This window comes from Euprymna scolopes, chromosome 29 (assembly GCF_053919585.1).
Source record: "Euprymna scolopes isolate OS-2025 chromosome 29, ASM5391958v1, whole genome shotgun sequence".
Classification (NCBI taxonomy): domain Eukaryota; kingdom Metazoa; phylum Mollusca; class Cephalopoda; order Sepiida; family Sepiolidae; genus Euprymna; species Euprymna scolopes.
The window spans coordinates 98,188,090-98,208,595 of record NC_136510.1 but is presented as its reverse complement, the minus strand read 5'-3'; the positions used below and the strand labels follow the sequence as shown (position 1 = coordinate 98,208,595).

Below are 20,506 nucleotides of genomic sequence, written 5' to 3'. Positions count from 1 at the left end.
GGAATTACTTGTAAGAGAAGGTATTTTATAGAATAGTGTTTAGAGACGCCATGTTTTAGTGTTCAACAGTAGTATTCACATATTTCATGAATTTCTGAATGCATCAAAAATAAGTTCATAAGGATTATTCTATATTTATGGAATGAAGTTATATGTGCTAAAAAGTATATAATATATATATATATATATATATATATATATATAATCGAAAAAGAAACAAAAAGGGCCTGCGCCTGAAAAAGTATACAATGAAAGAGAATTCTCAGTGTTTGATGGGAGAGTGGAAGTAGATATTTTTGAATGAGTGAAGTTTATGCCCATTTCCTCTCAAGTAAGACTGATTTATGAAAGTCAGAATGGTCGGAACTAATGTGGGAAATTACAAAATCAAATGTAAACATTAATTTTTGGAAACGTACGTATTGGCAAGAATTGTGATCATATTGGAATTATATCTAGCACCTCTGTTTATAGTCCTATAATGCCTGATCTGAGTGGAGAAAAATCGATTTTACTTTATTTTATGTATAGATATAAAGACATCACTTCTGTTTATAGTCCTAGGATATCTGACTTGTGAAGGGAAAATCAACTTTACTTTATTATGTATGTATAGATTAAATCTGAAGTAACAAACAAAAATATGTTGATTCTAAAAATTTTAAGGAGCTTTTTCCACTAAAGAAAGTTTAATCCATAGAATTGAAATTTTTTAAAGTCCATAACTTCAGCTGTGTAATCTGTGTTTTTAAAAATACTTTTTTTTTACCATAATGTTTTTACTTTTTATTTTAAATTTCTTTTTACCATAATGTTTTTTATTTATTTATTTTTTTACCATAATTTTTATTTTATTTTTTTTACCATGTTTTTACTTTTTATTTTATTTTTTTTACCATAATTTTTTTTTTTTTACCATAATGTTTTTACTTTTTATTTTTTACCATAATGTTTTTTATTTATTTATTTTTATTACCATAATTTTTTTTTTTTTTTTTTTTTTTTTTTTAACCATGTTTCTTATTTATTTGAAGTATTTTTGGAGTCTGGTCTCATGAACTTATTGAATACTAGCAGGGAGACTCAACGTTACCTGGGATTGAATAATGATCAACGAATGTTTCACAATCCCATATTTTTATTGTCATCGAAATCGGTGAAATCACCCATTTTTCAATCAAATCAATTGATTGCCTGCTCTAGTTGGAGACCCATTGCGGTGTATCGGAAGGAAGCGTCGCATGCCTCTACGCAGTAACTTAGTTCACAATGCATTGTAGTCTACATTGCACTGTAGAGAACCTACTATTGATTTTATAAAATTATTTTTTAAATATAATGGCTTGAATTAACATTTAAAATGCAAAAGTCAAATATGCTTCAGTTGTGATCTAAACAGAAACATTCATTTCGAACGCGCACATGTCATATCAAAGAACCTACTGTTGATTTTTATGTGCCTGACCTTTCTGCTTGTGCTATGATAATGGTTTAATTTAAGTTAAAAAAAAAAATGAAAAAGTCAAGTATCATGGTCCAATCATCAAGTCAAGTATCCATGGTCAAAAAATTAATCAAAATCGCCTGTTCCTTCTTTCGTTGGATTATTGCGATTATCAATACTTATCAGAGACATTCCCATACAAAACCTATCTAAGAACACTACCAGATACATAAAATACATTCTGTGTGAAATTTTATAAGAATCTACCCAGCCATTTCAGAGTCCATAGAAAACGAACTCACACACACACACACACACACACACACACACACACACACACACACACACACACACACACACAAAGAAAATTCTTTTTATATAATAATATAGATTACAAAATGGTTACATGATAATGTACCCGTCCTAAGACTGGTATACCAACTAACATCTTTTATTTATAGAAGTCCAACCTTGAGTTTCCGATTGCATCATCTCGTCTTCTCACAAGTTAGCAACTCCAACCGAGAACTCTCCAGTAAATGAAATAACGTTGTTTGTTTATTTATTTTTTTATTTTATTTCTAGGTGATGCCCCGACAGCCGGAGGGTTGTTTACGGCGATCTGATATTTTTTAATTATTCCAGAACCGTTTTGGCCATGAAGTTGGATGGATGGGGTAGAATGCAGGAAGTAATGAGAAATAAACCAAGATGTGGTTTTCTGGCGGTAAACAGATGTTACCCATGAGAATAAGCAATAAGATAACGAAAAATAATGATAGTAATGATCCCAAGTAAATATAATGATAGTAATAATCCCAAGTAAAAATAATGATAGTAATGATCCCAAGTAAAAATAATGATAGTAATGATCCCAAGTAAAAATAATGATAGTAATGATCCCAAGTAAAAATAATGATAGTAATGATCCCAAGTAAAAATAATCAAAAGGAAGATCATTTAATGTTTGGTTTGTCTGTTTTTACGGCATATCAACCTTTTTTGGAATTATTAACCTTTATGTCTCTATTTCCTTTTACGGCATATCAACACTTACATTAAGTTTGAAATACAATAGCAAATTTATTTTATTGCCTAGCAACCTCTATCTTGTCTGCATTTAGATTGAAACTAAGTTGAACGCCTGCCATAAAAATAACGATAGTGCAGATAGACTTGTAACGTATCTTCTGTGAGAAAGAGGAAGTAGGCCGGTGAAAAGGCCCTTGACCACTAGATTCCGAAGATGGTTTTGTACTCTATCAAGGAAGGAAAGGTTGCTCTGAGCAGCCCTTTACCAGAAGTTGCAACAGCGCTCCATCTTAGGATGTTTTTGGCTCTTGCGTAGGTAGAGAATTGTATCAGGAATAAGATTCTTTCTGGAACAGTAGAATGATTCAACCATTTTATTTATATATACTTTTTTTTCCAGCAGCTTTGGCAACAGATCTGATGTAAGTCTTCCACTTTAGGTCAGGAGTAAAGGTCACTTCCAGAAGTTTGTCATAGCATGGTGCCTATTCAAGATGAATACCATTTATCTCGACTTGAGCCAAGTGGAGTTGTTATTAATGATTCATCATTTGTCAAGGCCAAAAGCCATTCGAGAGTAAAAGTAAATGACCTTTCATGAAAGTAACAATAGCGCTGAGTGTGATTAAATACCTGATTTTGTACAGCATGCAGTGTTCACGTCAGACAAGAAGAATAAGGAAAGAAGAAAAAAATGGCCGCCACGTTTACTTATAGTCTGGCGATCTCGTGATGTAACGAAACTTCAGGGCATCTAATATGCATATGAAAGACAGACGGTTTCAATAATAAAAAAAGCATATTGATCAGAGAGGGGCATTCCTTTTAGTAAAAGTGAGTTTTGTCAGATGTTCCTATTCACAATGCCTCCCCACGGGACAGAGTTAGACACAAGGGTCCTTTTTCAACGTGGAGAAAAGGAACAAAAATAAAAATTTTTTTGGTCGTAAAGGATTTCTCCTCCACTGACAGAACAAGAAATTGAAGTGCACCAAACAGAAGAACAGTTATTTATTTGCTCCCCCACCATGCAAATTAGGCACAAGGCCGATTTTTAATGTGAGGAATGAAGGGGAAATGGTGACCAACTCCCCGGGTAGTACGGGAAGCTAGATAGTGATAATTGGTATGAAGGGTTGCCCCTACATTGACCAAGGTCTTATATGTGGGGTCGCCCCCACATATGGCCTTTGCTTGCAGTATGTATTTATTTGCTTCCCTACTGAGCAAATTAGGCACAAGGCCGTTTTTTAAATGTGGAGAGGGAGGGAGGAAGGAAAAGGGGACCAGCTCCCGATGGGTGGGAAATGGGAGCTGGATAGTAACTGTGGTTGCCCCTACACTCTACATTTACCAAGGTCTGATATGTGGGGCTACCTCCACATATGGTCCTTGCTTGCAGTATCTGCCGGAACAGATGGTATTTATTTGCTCCCCCACCGAGCAAATTAGGCACAAGGCCGATTTTTAATGTGAGGAGTGAAGGGGAAATGGGGACCAACTCCCCGGGGAGTAGGGGAGCTGGATAGTGACAATTGGTATGAAGGGTTTCCCCTACATTGACCAAGGTCTCATATGTGGGGTCGCCCCCACATATGGTCTTTGCTTGCAGTATCTGCCAGAACAGATGGTATTTATTTGCTCCCCCACCGAGCAAATTAGGCACAAGGCCAATTTTTAATGTGAGGAGTGAAGGGAGGGGGAAGGGAAAAAGGGGACCAGCTCCCGAGAGGTGGGAAATGGGAGCTGGTTAAAGGTTAGACATGTGGGGTTGCCCCCACATGTGGTCCTTGCTAGTCATAGCTAGTCATAGCTTGCAGCATCTGCCAGAACAGATGGTATTTATTTGCTCCCCCACCGAGCAAATTAGGCACAAGGCCGATTTTTAATGTGAGGAGTGAAGGGAGGGGGAAGGGAAAAAGGGGACCAGCTCCCGAGAGGTGGGAAATGGGAGCTGGTTAAAGGTCAGGCATGTGGGGTTGCCCCCACATGTGGTCCTTGCTAGTCATAGCTAGTCATAGCTTGCAGCATCTGCCGGAACAGATGGTATTTATTTGCTCCCCCACCGAGCAAATTAGGCACAAGGCCGATTTTTAATGTGAGGAGTGAAGGGAGGGGGAAGGGAAAAAGGGGACCAGCTCCCGAGAGGTGGGAAATGGGAGCTGGTTAAAGGTCAGGCATGTGGGGTTGCCCCCACATCTGGTCTTTGCTAGTCATAGCTTGCAGCATCTGCCGGAACAGATGGTATTTATTTGCTCCCCCACCGAGCAAATTAGGCACAAGGCCGATTTTTAATGTAAGGAGTGAAGGGAGGGGGAAGGGAAAAAGGGGACCAGCTCCCGAGAGGTGGGAAATGGGAGCTGGTTAAAGGTCAGACATGTGGGGTTGTCCCCACATCTGGTCTTTGCTAGTCATAGCTAATCATAGCTTGCAGTATCTGCCGGAACAGATGGTATTTATTTGCTCCCCCACCGAGCAAATTAGGCACAAGGCCAATTTTTAATGTGAGGAGTGAAGGGAGGGGGAAGGGAAAAAGGGGACCAGCTCCTGAGAGGTGGGAAATGGGAGCTGGTTAAAGGTCAGGCATGTGGGGTTGCCCCCACATCTGGTCTTTCAAGAATTTTCAAACCGGGAATTCTAAACAAGAGAAGAATCAGTTGTGTATAGAATTTTGACACTCAGAATTGTGAAGGAGAAGAATAGTTAACATAAATTGTTGGGAGACTGCAGAATATTTTACAGCACAGAGATAGACTTGCAATGTCTGTTCTGTTTGGTGTTACTGCAGACTGCACATGTTGCACATAACATGTTGCACATAACTGAATACAAAAACAAATGACAAAAAATATCTAAAGGGAAGAAATGTTTATGGCAATGTTTTTATTTTTTCTAACTTCAGCTTTTATTTTTTTTTTTCTTTCTTCCTACCTCAAGTATGTGTCTATTTTTCTAGGAGACAGAGCATAAAGTAAAATGAACTTAGTGACTGTATTTTTATAGTCGTGGGTTCTTGTAGTTGCTTTTATGTATGATACTAGAAGACTACCTGTCCCAGGATGAGTAAAAATTAATTTCTCAAATAGAAAGGTTTTCACCATCTTATGTTCCGCTACAAAGATTAAAATCAAGATATAATATCACAAAACTTTATGTCTATAATCCTGATTCCAATGTTGATCAAAATAAATGACATGATTTTAATTGTAGAAAATGTTTAAAATTTAAGGCTTAAGCTTTAAAGGGTCTTAAGAAGAAATTAATATTCTGCTTAATTAGTGTTTAATGATTATAGATCAAATTCAATGAAAACTGGGAATATTTAAATTTTCAAATTGGATGTTGTACCCATTATAAGCCTCCTGAAAATTCTTTAAATTACATTAAAAAAATTTAAATTTGAGGAATATTTATTAATTGGCTAGCAGGGGGCGCCTAACCTTGCTGGTCACAAAACTCGCTTAAATATATCTTAATTCATGCAGATTTCATTATTATTAGGGCTATGACAAGAGAATATTCTTTTCATTGGTTTGACTCTCGAGTATATATCCGACACAGTTAGACACAATTAATCAATCAAGAACCACATCACTCTATTTATAAACATAAGATATTAACTGATATATTATTCGAGAGTCAAAATAATGAAAAGAATATTCTCTTGTCATAGCCCTAGTTATTACAGTGCAAATTTTCTAATATATGGTACCGATTTCAAAAGTAAAAAAAAAAAAAAATGACTAGGGTGTCATCAGCTGAAATCAAATACAAAACCAAAACATTTAGCTCTCCAGCAGCGTTCCCTACCATTTGAGCTCACCTGACACAGAAGAAAGATTTGAAATTAGACCATTCTTGGCTATGATTAGTTTTATACATATGTAAACTAATACAAGTTGGCAAGTTGAAATGAACATTTTGCATTTCAATTTGCCGTCTTCTGTATGCGTTATTCATCCATCTAAACAAAGAATTTACTTATTATATAACCATCCTTGGTGTATGATTACTATTTCCTGTTAATTTCAGTGTTATGTGACCAGTAGTTTAAGGGTTTATCAGTTAAATATTTACAGACATACACATGCATGTACTGTTTTATTTATGTTTATAACACCTATTGTCAAAATTTCACACAAATGTGTGTTTATCTGAATGTTTGTACACCCTTTTCCATAAAGCTAAATTAAACTAAATATAGCCGACATTATGACCTTGCAAGCATTCTTCATTAAGAAATAACTGCTTAAAAATCAGTCAGACATCTCAGTAATGTTTTTCCTTTGACTAAAACATTCTAAACTAAAAAGATAAATGGCCAAAATGTCCTAGACTACAATGTCTCATGCCAAAACGTCCACGATATGTTAAAAAAACATTTTATTGGTCCCTCGACAAAAGGAGAGTGGACCTGTAAATTTACCCTTGTCCGTTCGTCCGTCTGCACTTTTATTAATAACTACGTCTTGGAATTTAAACGTTATATGAGTGAAAAATTAACAACGGATTTCCAGGAAAATTCCAGTTGCCCCCCCCCTAGGGGTGCCTTTCGGGTTAAAATGGCTAAAATTGACACTTTTGTGCTTATTAAAAAAAATATTGATGCCTTGGATTTTTATAAAACTTTCTGAAAAGTTGTAACTAATTGATTTCTATATAATTTTGTTTGTCTATGCTTCGTGATAACTCTTGGGTGTGCCGCAGGGGCTCTTTTAGGGCTAATTAAAACACTTCATTTTTGGAACTATTTTCCCATATTTGTCCACTTAGGGACTTTTGGGGCTAAATGGGGAGGAGGCAAATGATGGACTTGGTCATTTATTTATTATTATTTTTTTTTTTTTTTTTTTTTTTTTTTTTTGCATGGTGCAGAACTCAAATTTATGTTTACACCTAAAAACTGCACCGTTTGTTCATTTTCACCAGGATTTGATGTCCCCTGGGGACGTTTGGAGCTAAAGGGGGGGGGGGTAATGCTGAACTTAGTCATTTTTTATGCTTTGTTCACTGTGCACTCATGGGGGACCATGCATGCTTCACTTGTTCAAAAATTTCTTTCTTTAATTAAAAAAATTTCTTTTAATAAATTAAAAACTGAAAAAAAAAAAAAATTAAATTTTTTTTTTTTTTTTTTTTTTTTAATTGCATGTTCATTTTCATCTGGATAAAATCCAGCTTCCCATCTGAATGTGCTGAAAATTTTGCAGAGAATTACAATTAGGGTATCTTTTTGTGAGAATATTAAATATTCAATCATGATGTTTGTAATAGTTGTGATGTGATGGTTATCTGAAGACTAACATCTTCTCTATAATTACTTAACAGCTTCATTAACACAGGAACATAAAAACTTAAGGCAAGTTGGTTCAGCAGGCATGTATTATATAAATGTAACTGAGTCCAGATCTCTTGTTCTCGAATATGAATTTTATATTAAAAAAATTTTTTATTAGTAAATCTTACTTGATATAATCCCAACTTGTACATAGTGGTCTAGTGTGTATAATACAATTACAATACAGTTTGATACACACTAGTAAAATTTGATAAAGAGGTTTTACTTCTATACTATGGATAATGTATTTGGAGGTAAAACTTCCTTATTAAATTTCACTAGCTCGAAATATATTATGAATAATATATTTAGCGGTAAAACCTCTTTATTAAATTTCGCTATGTTTGAATGAGATCCGATGTCTTTGATTTTCGTGAGTGAACAGAACTGATGAAACAATATGAGTTGTGGAGGGAAGAAAATTTTGCCTGTTTCTGGCCAGATTCTTGAACAGGGGTGGTCACGCTAAAAAATCATTGTCCCTAAGAAGTCCAGATCTTTTGGTCTAGAACATGAATTTGTATCTCGCTCTCCTGTAAATCTTGTGGAGAGACGAAGAAAATACAGCATCTTGTCAGGTCTGTATCTTGGATGGAACTAAATCATATTTGCATGGCAAGTGACTAGGCAGAAATGACCGAAAAACGGAGTATGCATACAAGTGTTTGCATTGTTCAATGCATTTCTATGTGAGCTTTAACATACCTGTTTTAGCCAACCAAACCACTTTGAACTTGGAAATAAATTTTTTTTTATTTCTAAGTTCAAAAATGGCATGATGTAAACAAACAATATCTCTTCCAATTTTTAGATTTTTTTAATCACGCCCAAACGCAATTTCAATTCTTTTGATGGATTGATAGTTGCTATTTCTTCTGATGAGTTAAGAGCAAAATAGATTTATTGATTTATATAATAATTAAGTGAATGATTTTTTGCTATGAAACAGATACTATCAAGAATTGTAAGTGTCAACTGAATTAAAGGAATAAATTGTAAGATGGTCAACATGAAATTTGGAATATAGACTTATATATATATATATATATATATATGTATTATATATATTTATTTATTTTTTATGACCGTTTTATCTGTTTGGTTACATATGTTTCGGATGCCGGACCATGTTTACAATCCAGCAGCCTCGTCAGACCTTACAGAAAACATCCAAAACATATGTAACTAAACAGATAAAACATATTTGCTCTGCAATAGTATTGAGCACTCTCTTCAGGTTTTTACTAATTACCAATTTTACTAACTATATATATATATATAGAGAGAGAGAGAGAGAGAGTAAAACGATACATAATTGAGTTAAAAATCAGTTTCTAAAGGAAAAACAAACAAACTCAACTTGAGTGTACGATCGTTTCGGAAACGATGCTCAATTTATTGAAATTGACAATAATTTGACAAAAGTTTTGTCCTTTAAACATAGTCTCCTCATCAGCAAAAATATGGGGGGGGGGGGAGAAGTTAAAGACACCAAAATAAAACTGTCATTTTAGTCGTAAGGCAGATATTCCTTATTTAGCTGCATTATAAAATTTGTTTTTAGTTCAGTTAATCTATCTTTTGGCATAATGCTATACCTTGTCTCTGAATGGTTAAAATAATTAACCAAGTCTAATTCCCTCTAGAAAATACAATATATATATATATACACACACACACACACGTTGAGCCAGAAGTAACTAGTCAGTCAGTGTTTTCTTATTGTAAGTGAACCAGTTGTCAATTTGGCGATAGACTCCTATAACCATATGAATTGTCTGAAACTTATATGCGGAGAGTTTTGAAAGCAATGCCTATTATTTGTTAAATCCATTCGAATAAATCTGTATTGTAAATTGCATTGTTATGATGATCGGACTTATGCATTTGCAACGTAAAAGTTTCATCTTTCTGTTGCAGATATTGACGATGTGAGACTTTAAGAAAGCAACCCTTGTCAGAAGCAGAGATGCATCATTGAATTCCTGGCAAAAATGCATTGAGAATAATGACTATGTAGAAAAATAAATTCTGGAACAGAAAAAGTTACTCGTTTTAATGGTACCATTCCTGTCTTTGCAGCTTTTTAACTTTTTGAGTTAAAAAAAAAAAAAAATAGGATGCTTTACTTTGGGAACAACTTTCAGATATTATGTAAATTATTTGGATAAGTAAATTTCATTTTGATCAAAGAATTGAACAATTATATTGTGGGTGGGGTAGGGTTCTGCATCTGCACGGGACAACCTTTTTTTTATTGTATTTATAACTTTACTAGCAGGGCTACCCGGCGTTGCTCGGGACCGTATAAACAATGAAAAAAACAAAAGCAGATATTGAACATATGTTTTATTCTTAGGGGAGAGGAATCTTTCATCTCAAGTTTTAGCGTTACAAACAAACATTTGTCTTTTATATATATAGATAATGACAGTTTTTTTTGGGGCCCCCCTCGAAGATAACTGATCAGTTGACCAACTTCTAGTGGTCCGTTTGACGTGAAATTTCGATATTTGTCATCCGGGTGATGGGGCTTCGATACGATACCAAATTTGTCAAGTTTGGTTCCGTCTTTCAAAAGTTTTAGCGTTACAAACAAACATACATACATACAAACACACAGACGTTTGGCTTTTATATATATAGAAGAAGAAGAAGAAAAAAAAACTCTTAACGCCCTAAGAGATTTCTTGGCCTTCAGGTCAAGATCAAAGTGTAGTATCTGGTCTGATACTACACTTCAATTTTTTGTTTTCAGTTAGTGGAGGAGAAGTCCTTCACGACTGAGACAATTTAAAATTTTTGTTCCTTTCTCTACATTAAAAAACGACCTTGATGTCTAACTCTGCCCTCGTGAGGAGACAAAGTGAATAGGAACTTTAAGATAAAAACATTTATTTAATTATACTGTGTGTGTGTGTGCGTGTGTTTTAGAATTCATATTATTAGCCATTTGTTGGTCAATACACAGGGTGTTCCAAAATTGATCATTTATTTCAATGCTAATTTATATTTCAAAATGGATCATTAATTTTGGGACACCCTATCTACATACATTGTGAGCCAGAAGAAACCAGGCAGTCAATGGCTTCTTACTGTAAGTGAAGGGGCTGTCTATTTAAACTCTCTCTCGATTGATTATTTGATGTTAGATCCTTGTTAGCAAAAGCAATTCTTGTGAACATGTCTTACCAGTGTCAGTTTAATTGATCTGCCTGTTAGAAATGTACACGTACGTGTGTCTGCTTCAGATTGAAAATAGTGCCCCATAATTAGCAGAGATGAATAATCCAAGACTAAGGACAACTAAGGAACGTGTCTTTGTTACGTAATCGTTTTACGAAACTGACAGCAAGAGTAATTGGGGTTTTGTCAGACAATTATTTTGCCGTCTTCTACATTCTTCACCATCTTCTCCGTTAACGTTTTTTGCTCTGTCACTCTACGTGTATGCTTGTTTGTGACAGCAATTATTGTCATACTCTACCTTTCAAGCAGGAGGGTTTTCTAATATGCAAATTGTATATCGGCATATAATCCTTATCCTAACCTATGGTGCTACCAGATCAGACTGTCTGAAGATACTGACTTCTTGACCTAAAATGCACCAAACATTGATGTTATTGTTTTTTTTTTTTTCTATTTCCTTTATTATGTAACCGTTTTACGAAACGGACAATAATAGTAATTGGGTTTGTCAGCCATTTATTTTGCTTCTGAATACTTCACCATCTTTTTCTTTACGGCTCCACTTTTAATGTTTTTGCTTACCGCAATCCCTGGTGCTACCTGATCAGGCGGTCTGAAGATACTGGCTTTCTGACCTAAAATGCACCAAACATTGATGTTATTGTTTGTTTGTTTTTTTCTTTGCAAAACTCAATCATTTTTTGGAAAACCAAAAAAAAAAAAAACAATTTTCTTTTACCAAACACAGTAAATATTTGAAGATAAAGAACTTGAAGCCCAAAACCATTTTCCAAAATTATTGGATTTGGCATTAAATAACCTGAATAGAGTTGGTATGTCATAAAACAAACCCAAACTATACTCCCATCATAATGTGCCTTAAAGCTCTGGCAAACGGCTGCCAGACACAGTAAGTGTGAACATTTATTATTACAAGGGAGACAAATTGTTTTATGTAAATTTTTAATATATGGACATTCTTAAATAGTCGCCTTTAAAGAAAACTTGACTACGAGGAATAACTAATAAAAACAATAAATAGCTGTAAACAAAATCCAACACAATTATTTATTTTATTTATTTATTATTCAGAAATTTGAAAAAAGAAAATATTTTAATAAATATTATGTTGGTGCAAAATAATGTCGTTTTTTGACATTTAACTAATATATAAAAAAACGATATTATTTTTGCACTAACCTAATAGCAATATTTATTAAAAACAGTTCTACACTTGTCTGGTCTTTCTAACTGTTAAATCTTAAATTATTAGGTTTATGCAAAAATAATGTCGTATTTTATCAGATAAATATGTCAAAAAACGACATAATTTTTGCACCAACCTAATATTATCGAGTGTTTCCAACGCTAAAAACTGTAATCAAATATATAAATATCATTTTGACAAACATCTCAAGTCATGCCAGGACTTACCACCACCACCACCATGGCACAGAAGAAAAAGAAAAGACAAAAACAAAATAAAAGAACAACTGTCCAATTTCCTGAAGATGAATATTTTATTCGAAAATTTGAAAAAAAAAAATTAAATTTTATTTATAATAAATAGAAATATTTATTTAAAACATTTTCACATTCGTTGATCTTTCTAACTGTTAAATCTTAATTCCCCCCCCCCCCGACAAAAGGAGAGTGGACCTGTAAATTCACTCTTGTTCGTTCGTCTGTCGTCCGTTTGTTGATTTTCACCAGGATTTGACGTCTCCTGTCTCCTGGGGGCTTTTGGGGTTAAATTGCGGGGGGGATGGGGGGGATGCTGAACTTAGTCATTTTTTTTATACTTCGTTCACTGTGCACTTGTGGGGGACCATGCATGCTTCACTTGTTTTTTATTGAAACAGTGAATTTCTTTTTGAAACTCGTGTAAACTGATATAAATTTTTTTATGTGGGCATTCTTAAATAGTTACCTTAAAAAAAAAAAAAAAAAAAAATTCAACTAAGGGGAATAACTCTGATCAAAAGAATAAATAGCTGTAAACAAAAATCAACACCGTTTTGTCTTTGTGGCTACGAGGCATTAATGGCCGATGTGCTATGCCACAAAAATCCAGTCTTTTAAATTACTAATGATTCAACTTTAATTTTTTTTTTTTTCTTTTTCTAAAATTTTCAAGATGTTTCTTTTTATTTATTTTCTCTTTTTTTCCTTTTACTTTCAGCATAATGTTAAATTTTCATCCCGTCAACATCGCCTGTGTTGCCATGGAAGTCACGCTGACTAGTGCCGACGGAAAGTCTGTGTGTTGCAATGCAGACATGCTTGCTCGACACTCCGAATATATTGCGGCAATGTTACGCAGCCGCATGTCTGAGAGCAAGAGTCTGCAGGTGAAATTCGAATACTTGTCTCTGGAGCAGCTGCGGTGGATACGTGACTACGTGGGCCATTCGGCGAAAGACGACCGGCCGGTTCTCACTTTTGATAATGCTGCCAGCGTCCTGAGCACATTGGACTATCTCTGCATGCGGGACGCGATGCACATGTGCGAGGTGAACCTTACCAACCAGCTGATTATTGAAAACAGTGAGCAGCTTTGCAAGGCTTACGAACTAATCCAGAAGTTTAATCTCATCCTTCTGAAAGAGGCCGTCTTGCAGCTCTTATGCCAACTCTACATCGTGAAACCGCTCTCGTGGAAAGCAAAAATGTTGAAGAGGTTACCCGCAGAGTATCTGAATGAGATCTTCCTGCATGAAAGTTTCCCACAGAACTCTGAAGAGAAGGACATCGTTGAGCTAGTCTTCAAGTGGCTTGCCTTCAACGAGCCGAACCACGCCGACGTGAACAAGGCCATCGACTTGATTTTCGCGCCAGCCCTCGAGCTGATTCATATCGAACGGCTCCACCATAGCATCCAGAAGCTTCCATGCGCAAAGCATGTGATGGACAAGTTAAAAAGTCGGATAAAACAATTCCAGAAATTTCCTCATCAGTATCTCCGTGACAAGAAAGATTTATCACCGCACAAATTCCGTAAACCCATCGAGTGTGTATTTCGATGTGGAGGCATTGGGGGATGCTGTGTATCGACAGCAGTAAGTTATGTTGCCTTTGACTGTATTGACAAGGTACTTGAAAACTTTGTTAAAGACAAAGAGTATGACCACTTAAATATCCTACAGTGTCAGGACTCTATAGAATCTGCTCCAGTACCTCTTATTGAATGTGGATCATGTACAATGGACAATATTCTGTATGTAGCTGGCGGACAATCAAGATATACGATTACTGGAAAATTTGCTAAGAAAACTGTGTATCGATACATTCCTTATAGTAAAACATGGCAGCAGGTGAGTAGACTTTTGTATTATATTTCTATCTTCTTCTATTATATAAATCTCAGTTGTGTGTGTGTGTTTGTATGTCTGCTAAAAACTTTTGTCATCCGCATCTAAGCAGCACAAATGTGATACCGTTAGAAAAAGCGATGTCTCGGACACATAATATCAAAAAACTAGAAAAAATTGTTTTGCTTGAAGGGGAAGGTCAAGTAAAAAGGTTTCGATACTGTTTGTAAATCGCGCATGCGTGAATGGTTGTTTTCTGCTTTCATTTTAAAAAAGCTAAATTTGCAATGTCATAACATCTGTGTCCTCGTGGTCCAAATGATAGTGTTCACTTACGAACTTAACTTTTGTAAGTGGTGTCCACTACATGCCATTTTTTTGTTCTTTGCTTGCAAAATTTTTATTTCAGTTTCGCTTCTGGCTGATGGCACCCAAGTCCTGTTTTATATGTAACTCTATTTTAGGACCGGATAACATTTACCAATTTATTGAAATTCCATGCATTCATATTTGAATATTTTGACTTTAGTATTTATTATCTTTGTTTAATTTTGAACTTATAATTCTAACATTATTCTCTTCATCACAATCTCCGTTCAATTTTTCAAAATATGTATGCCTTAAAATAAACACTGGCTTGAAAAAGCTGTAAACAATTATATATTTGTGCATGGTTTTTATTTGGAAGTTGATTATAAATGATTTAAATCGTCAAAATACACACATACACAATTATTTTTATAAATATTTGTTATCCACGGACATGTGTTTCATGTTTGCTAACACTCATCAGTGTTGCTTATATAACTGCACCGCTGGTTGAATGATTTTATCTCTAGACCTAATTAACTCCAATCTAACATTCTTAACCATTCAGTCACCTTGACAGTCGTATTTAGATATGAGAGAATTAGACCCTATATTTTATTTACAGATATAGTAAATCTCAGAATGTGCGCAATCTATCAAGAGAAATGCTTCCATACTTCTCTCAAACTGCTCAACTTAAACAAAGATTTAATACTTATTTTTGTATTGAGTCGCCAACCTGATAGGTCCTGAACTGTCATCTAAGCTTCAGCCTCTGTCCCATCGACGTAATGTTGCGTCCCTCTGCCTGTTCTACAAGTATTTTAATGGTGAATGCTCTGATGAACTGCAAGCACTTGTGCCCCCATGACGTAAACATCCTCAACAAACCCGACAGACAGCTAAATCCCATCCCCACACAGTAGAGATCCCTAGATATAAAAGAGCTTTCTTCTCCAGTAGTTTCTTCCCCAGAACCGCTAGACTTTGGAATTCCCTTCCGGATCCCTGCTTCCTCAACTGTACTGACATGCAGAAGTTCAAATGTAATGTGAACCGACATCTTGCTGTCCAACTCCCTACATAGTACCCCAGTAGCTGTTGCCCCTGATAGTAGCCCCTACACCAAAGTGGCAATGTGCCTTGTTTGTGGTGAAAAATGTAATGAAGTTAGTTTAATGATACTATGATTGTCTTCAAACTGGAAAAATTATGAAGTTCAATAGTTAAACTACCGCAAATTTTTGCATTTGATAAACTTACCTTGATTATTATCCATAGTGCTTGAAAAAAATTGTTTTTATGACAACAAACGAAATCCTCCACTCTCTGAGACATGGCAGCATACTGAATTTAAGTAATGGACAGTTGCAATCTGGAGGTATCTAGCATCTACCCAGATACTGGACTAATACGTACAAGGTGTGTTTGAATCCATTCCCACTTTCTTTATGCCGTTATATTCATTTATTTATTACTGAATGAATTAGTTAAACCGGGTCATAAAGGGTTAGTAAGTATTTGGATCATTTGGATTCCCTTGGGGCAAACTTTGTGCAATTCTTCCACTTCATCAGTTCCTTGTGAATAATTGTGTGTACAGTTCCCACACTGACATCAAACTGTGCATTTATTGTCTCTCTAGACACATGACGTTTCTTAGCCATGAAATTCTTTATTTGGCCAATCAACTCTGCTGTTCTGACTTTATTACTACTCCCACACCTCTTATCATCCTTCAGACTCCCTGCCTTCCTTGAATCACATGCCACTCAAAAACTACTGCTCAATTTATACATGATGGTCCCAAAGTAGTCTGAAGCATTTCGTACATTTCTGTCGCATTTTTTCCAAGTTTAAAACATAATTTTATTGCATAATCTTTTTCTAAAGTGTCCTCACATCTAGATTGCATTTTTGAAATTGATCAGCTGTAACAATCAGACTTTAGTAGGGTGCATTCCAATTCCTGCTGTAGCTGTTCATTTAAACCTGAAATCATAAAAATTGGTCTGTCATCCCATAAGATTTATAGCAATAACATACTGAATTTTCAAGAGTCTACGACAATTTTAAATGCCTGTACAAAAAAAGTTTGGAAACTTATTAAAGGCATGTCATAATTTGCAAGTGTATACTTAGTATCGCTTGCACTGAGGTTTGAACCTTCAATCTCCAGAAGAGTGTCACTTGCGATTGAATAGTTACTTAGTGCTTTATCTTTAGCACTGAATCAACCAAAATGTTGTGAGAATAACTCAAGATGAAAAATCAAAATTATACAAATCATCAATCTTCATCTCAAAACTACAGAAACAAAATAAATATTTATTTACAAACATGTTTCATGCCCACTAACAATCATCAGCGTGGCTTATGTAACTGTACTGCTGATCGAATGATTTGAACCTTGTACGCAAGTATATAATCAATGTAGGTATGTGCTAAATATGTCCATAGTACCATACTTTGTGGGATTAAAAAGTGTTTAGAAGTCTGTGTGGCACAGCTTGGTTAAAAGTGCAACAACAACGGTACGTGGGTTCCGAAAGGTTGGCCACCCCTTGATTAAACAAAGAATTGTTGTCAGCAAGTATGAAATGTGTGAGTGTACACGCATGTGTGTTTTGTTTGTTTGCCACTTTCGAGACATTTTTTCCTTGACATGTTTCCCATAGATTGTTTATCTTCTCCCAATTTGGACAGCACACCTTGATTGGTGATCTCAAGTGAAAATAAACACGACTGATATTTGATGCATGTTTTTCTTGTTCTATGCATTGCTAATGGTCCAGTATTTGTAGAAGTAATAATAATAATAATAATGATATAATGATGATCATAATAATGATCATAATCATAATACTACTAATAATAATAATCATAATAATAATCAAGGAACTTGGGAGAGGTTAGTTGCCACTCAAATTCCAGTGAAAACCAATGATCATTGCCAGTGAGAAATTAATAGTAAATGGCTGTTGCAATAATGCAAAGTCATTTGCAAAGGTTACCAAAACAGGTGGAGAGTACTGGAACCCGGGGAAACTTGTTATCACCAAGATTCCAGGGAATATCACTGATTATAATCATCATAATAATGGTTATAATAATAAGAATGAAATTGGAAGAAAAAGAATGGCTGAGAAGATACACTGTATAACAATAATGAAAACGGCTGAAATATTAAGGAAAATCCTTGAATGCAGAAACTAATTCACATGAGCCAACATAAAACACAAAAGAATGCCACATGGAATTAAGAAAACTGTAAGCCCCCCCCCCCTCCCCCAAAAAGTGATGGCATCAACTGATACCACACCAAATAATCAAAGAGGATGGCAAGACCATTGAGAGAAAGCACTAACCAGACCTCCATTGGATGAGTGCGAAGAGGACTGGGACATTGAGAAGGCTTATTGCCACTCAAATTTCAGTGAAGACTAATGGTCGCTACCAACGAAAAATCAGTGGTAAATGGCTGTTGCAATAACTCAAATTAATTTGCAAATGTTATCAAAAGCGGTGGAATACTGAATATCTGGAGAGACTTGTCACTCAGACTCATAAATAGACTATATAAAAACCAAGTACGTCCAAGGATGGAGTACTGCTGCCACATCTGGGCAGCTGCTAAAAACAGCCTATCCTGCATTGACGGTGTACAAAATAGACTTTGTAGCTTAGTGGGAGATGACCTTTTCTCTTCCCTGCAGCCTCTCTCTCTCACAGAAGAGACGTTGCAAGCCTGTCTTTGTTTTATCATTACTTCCATGGCAAGTGCTCGTCTGAGCTCCAATCTCTGATCCCCTCTCGTCAATCTTTCATGAAAATCACCAGTCTAGCTGAAACCACTGTCAATAAGTTTCCCCATTCTTTATCTGTGTCTAAATCAAAACGAAGATTCCATGAACAAAGCTTCTTTCTTAGAAGTGCATGCCTGTGGAACTCTCTTCCGTTTGCCTGTTTCCCACCTGACTACAACTTGGGTGTCTTCAAGTCCAACATAAACAAATTCCTGATAAACCGCCCCCTTAAGTAAGACACTTTATCAAATCTCCATTACTAACGATTACTATATTATCCAATTGATTACTGTACACACAATAAGCCTTATCCCCGAGTGGCTTCCGGGCCTTGATAAGTGGTGACTACCATGTGAAAAAAAAAAAAAAAAAAAAACTCCAGGGAACAGAAAAAAAAAAAAATACTTTGATGATGGCCTGTGTGAAAACTGGTGGAGTAATAATAATGATCATAATTATGATGATGATCATAATCTAATTTATAAAACTCACTGTCTGTCTGTGTCCATATTTTCAATGACACCCAAATATTTTTTGTTTACTTTTGAAATCACAACACTATGATAATATATACAAAATCTGGACAAATTAAAATATCATATTTAAGTGTATTTTATAACAAAAGTTGCCCCCCTCCCTGCTAGTAATGATAATAATGATGATGATTATAATAATGATCCGGGGCCTTAGAGAGGTTTAGTGCCACCAAAATTCCAGTGAAGACCAATGGTCATTGCTAGTGAGAAGTCAATGGCTGTTGCAGTAATGCAAAGTCATTTGCAAAAGTTACCGAAAGAAGTGGAGAGTACTGGAAATATGGGGGGGAATTCCTGTGATCCAGACTCCAGGGAACATCACCAGTTATCATTAGTGAGCAATCTGTGACAATGACCTTTGTGAGAACTAGTGAGTACAAATAAGATACTTACCCAGAATATGAATTGTGCTATTTTTTTTTTTTTTTTAATATAGAATTTCCAAGTTAAATTCAATTTGACATTTTTTTTTTTTTTAAATTTGTAAAGTGAAAGTACAGTGTAGTTACCAAACATTCTCCCCTCCGCATGTTAAGAATAGGTTTCTAAATGTTTTTTCAGCACGGTTTATATTCTGCATAACTACCAATAATGATAATCTGCCCTTCTATCTTCTATTATATAAAAAAGAAACTTTGTCTGTGTATAGCCAATTTTTATGAAATTTCACACAAATGTACTTTATGTATCTGACAGTGTTCTTAGATAGGTTTTGTTTGGGAATGTCTTCTATAAGTATTGATAATCAACAAAAATCCAATTAAGGAACAAGCGATTTTGACCAATGTTTTATAGCCTAACATCACAAATGCAATTGAGAAGTTTTATTGCTACACAAGCAGAAAGACCCAGCATATAAAATCAGCAGGCATGCATTTGAAATGAATGTTTCTGCTTCGAGCACAATTGAACCATGATGCTTGACTTCTGCATTTTAAAGTTTAATTCAAATTGTTATATATAAAAATAATTTTATAAAATCAATAATAGGTTCTCTACAGTGCAATGTGGAATACAATATACTGTGGGCTAAGTCTCTGTGGGGAGGTATGTGGAACTAGAGCAGGCAATCAATCGATTTGATTGAAAAATGAGCGATTTCACCAATTTTGATGACAATAAAAATATGGGAGTGTGAAACATTCATTGATTATCATCCAATCCCGGGCAACGTCAGATCTTCCTGTTAATCTATAATATAGATCTCACATGTCTGTTTAAATGTATGTATGTTTGTATGTCTGCTTAAAACTTTGACAGAAGCGATGGATTTTCACGAGATCAGTATTGTTTTGAAGCTTGACCCTTTGGATGACAAATATTGAAAAATTGGCCAAAAAACATTAATTCCTTCACCCTCAGTTGGGCCCTTTTCTACAAGGGGTCGCTTTTTTCGCCAATATTTTTGAAAGTCATCCTCTCTTTTCGATTGACTAGCCTTAATTTAAAACCTTCATCACTTCTGGTTTGGCGATATGCGCAACAGCAAAGACGTCACTTTTTTTTTTTTTTTTTTTTTTTTTTTTTCACATTCTTTTCCT

At 35.2% G+C, this 20,506-nt stretch overlaps 1 protein-coding gene across 2 annotated transcripts in view; it reads left to right on the top strand.

Moving 5' to 3' along the window:
- Window positions 1-20,506, top strand: part of LOC145252789 (kelch-like protein 9) — a 145,344-nt gene that overhangs the window by 15,591 nt on the left and 109,247 nt on the right. For both annotated transcript variants that reach the window (XM_080112735.1, XM_080112736.1), the window contains exon 2: window positions 13,186-14,317. In XM_080112735.1, the coding sequence (XP_079968861.1) occupies window positions 13,186-14,317 (1,132 nt within the window). The remainder of the gene's footprint in view (window positions 1-13,185; window positions 14,318-20,506) is intronic.